This window comes from Alligator sinensis, unplaced genomic scaffold, assembly GCF_000455745.1.
Source record: "Alligator sinensis unplaced genomic scaffold, ASM45574v1 scaffold647_2, whole genome shotgun sequence".
Taxonomy (NCBI): Eukaryota; Metazoa; Chordata; order Crocodylia; family Alligatoridae; genus Alligator; species Alligator sinensis.
Genome location: NW_005841832.1, coordinates 2648047 through 2648766, shown reverse-complemented (window position 1 = coordinate 2648766; position 720 = coordinate 2648047). Strand labels below are relative to the sequence as shown.

The 720-nt window shown below is 66.1% G+C and overlaps 1 protein-coding gene across 6 annotated transcripts in view; it reads right to left on the bottom strand.

Moving 5' to 3' along the window:
* Positions 1–720, bottom strand: part of NAPSA (napsin A aspartic peptidase) — a 14145-nt gene that overhangs the window by 8102 nt on the left and 5323 nt on the right. For all 6 annotated transcript variants that reach the window (XR_003092472.1, XR_003092473.1, XM_025195986.1 and 3 more), the window contains 2 exons: positions 335–455; positions 126–220 (listed from right to left, as the gene is read on the bottom strand). Coding sequence is in view for 4 of the 6 variants with exons in the window: in XM_025195986.1 (XP_025051771.1) it covers positions 126–220; positions 335–455 (216 nt within the window). In the remaining 2 variants the exon portion in view is untranslated. The remainder of the gene's footprint in view (positions 1–125; positions 221–334; positions 456–720) is intronic.

The window sequence follows — 720 nt, the reverse complement described above, 5'->3', positions numbered from 1 at the left end:
TCACCCCAGGCTCCCTCCAGGCCCTACCCCCACCCCCTGCCTACTTGGCCCTTCAGTCCCCACCGCACCCAAGCCCACCCCCTTTCCAAGCCCTGCCCTTTCCCCTCAGGCATTGCCCCCCTCACCTGCCCAGGACAGGGCTGTTGCTCTGCAGTGGCACCTTCTCCTCCTGTCCCAGCTTCATGCCATTGCTCTGCCTCCCTGGCTCGGGGCTCCAGGCCTGGGTGGGTTGGGGGGCGGGGGGAGACGGGGTCAGTCCAGGACCTATGGAGGGGATGCTGTGGGGAGCTGGGCAGGAGCTGGCTGGGGGCACTAGGGCTGTGGAGGGTCTCACCTCAAACTGGGGCCAGGTGGTGGGCATGCCTGGCCCATGCTCCCGGCGCCACCAGGCTAGATCGTCATGGGCACTGATGTCGGCAATGGCCTGGCGCAGCTGGCTCTGCGTTGCCTGCACCCTGTGGGGTGGAAAGTCAGTTTCATGGAAAGGTGGGGGAGCTGGGTAAGGCCCCCCCAACCCATGGCCCCCTTCCCACCAGCCCCAGCCCTCCAACCCCCATGGCTTTTCCAGCCCAGCCCCAGCCTCCCCCCATCTGGGCCCATTCTCACCAACCCCAGCAGCAACATTCCCTCCCCTCCCTGATGCCCCAGAGGGGCAGAACTCCAGGGTAATCTCTTATCTGGAAGGGGGCACAGGGGGTTTTCAATTTCCTAGGGGGGGGG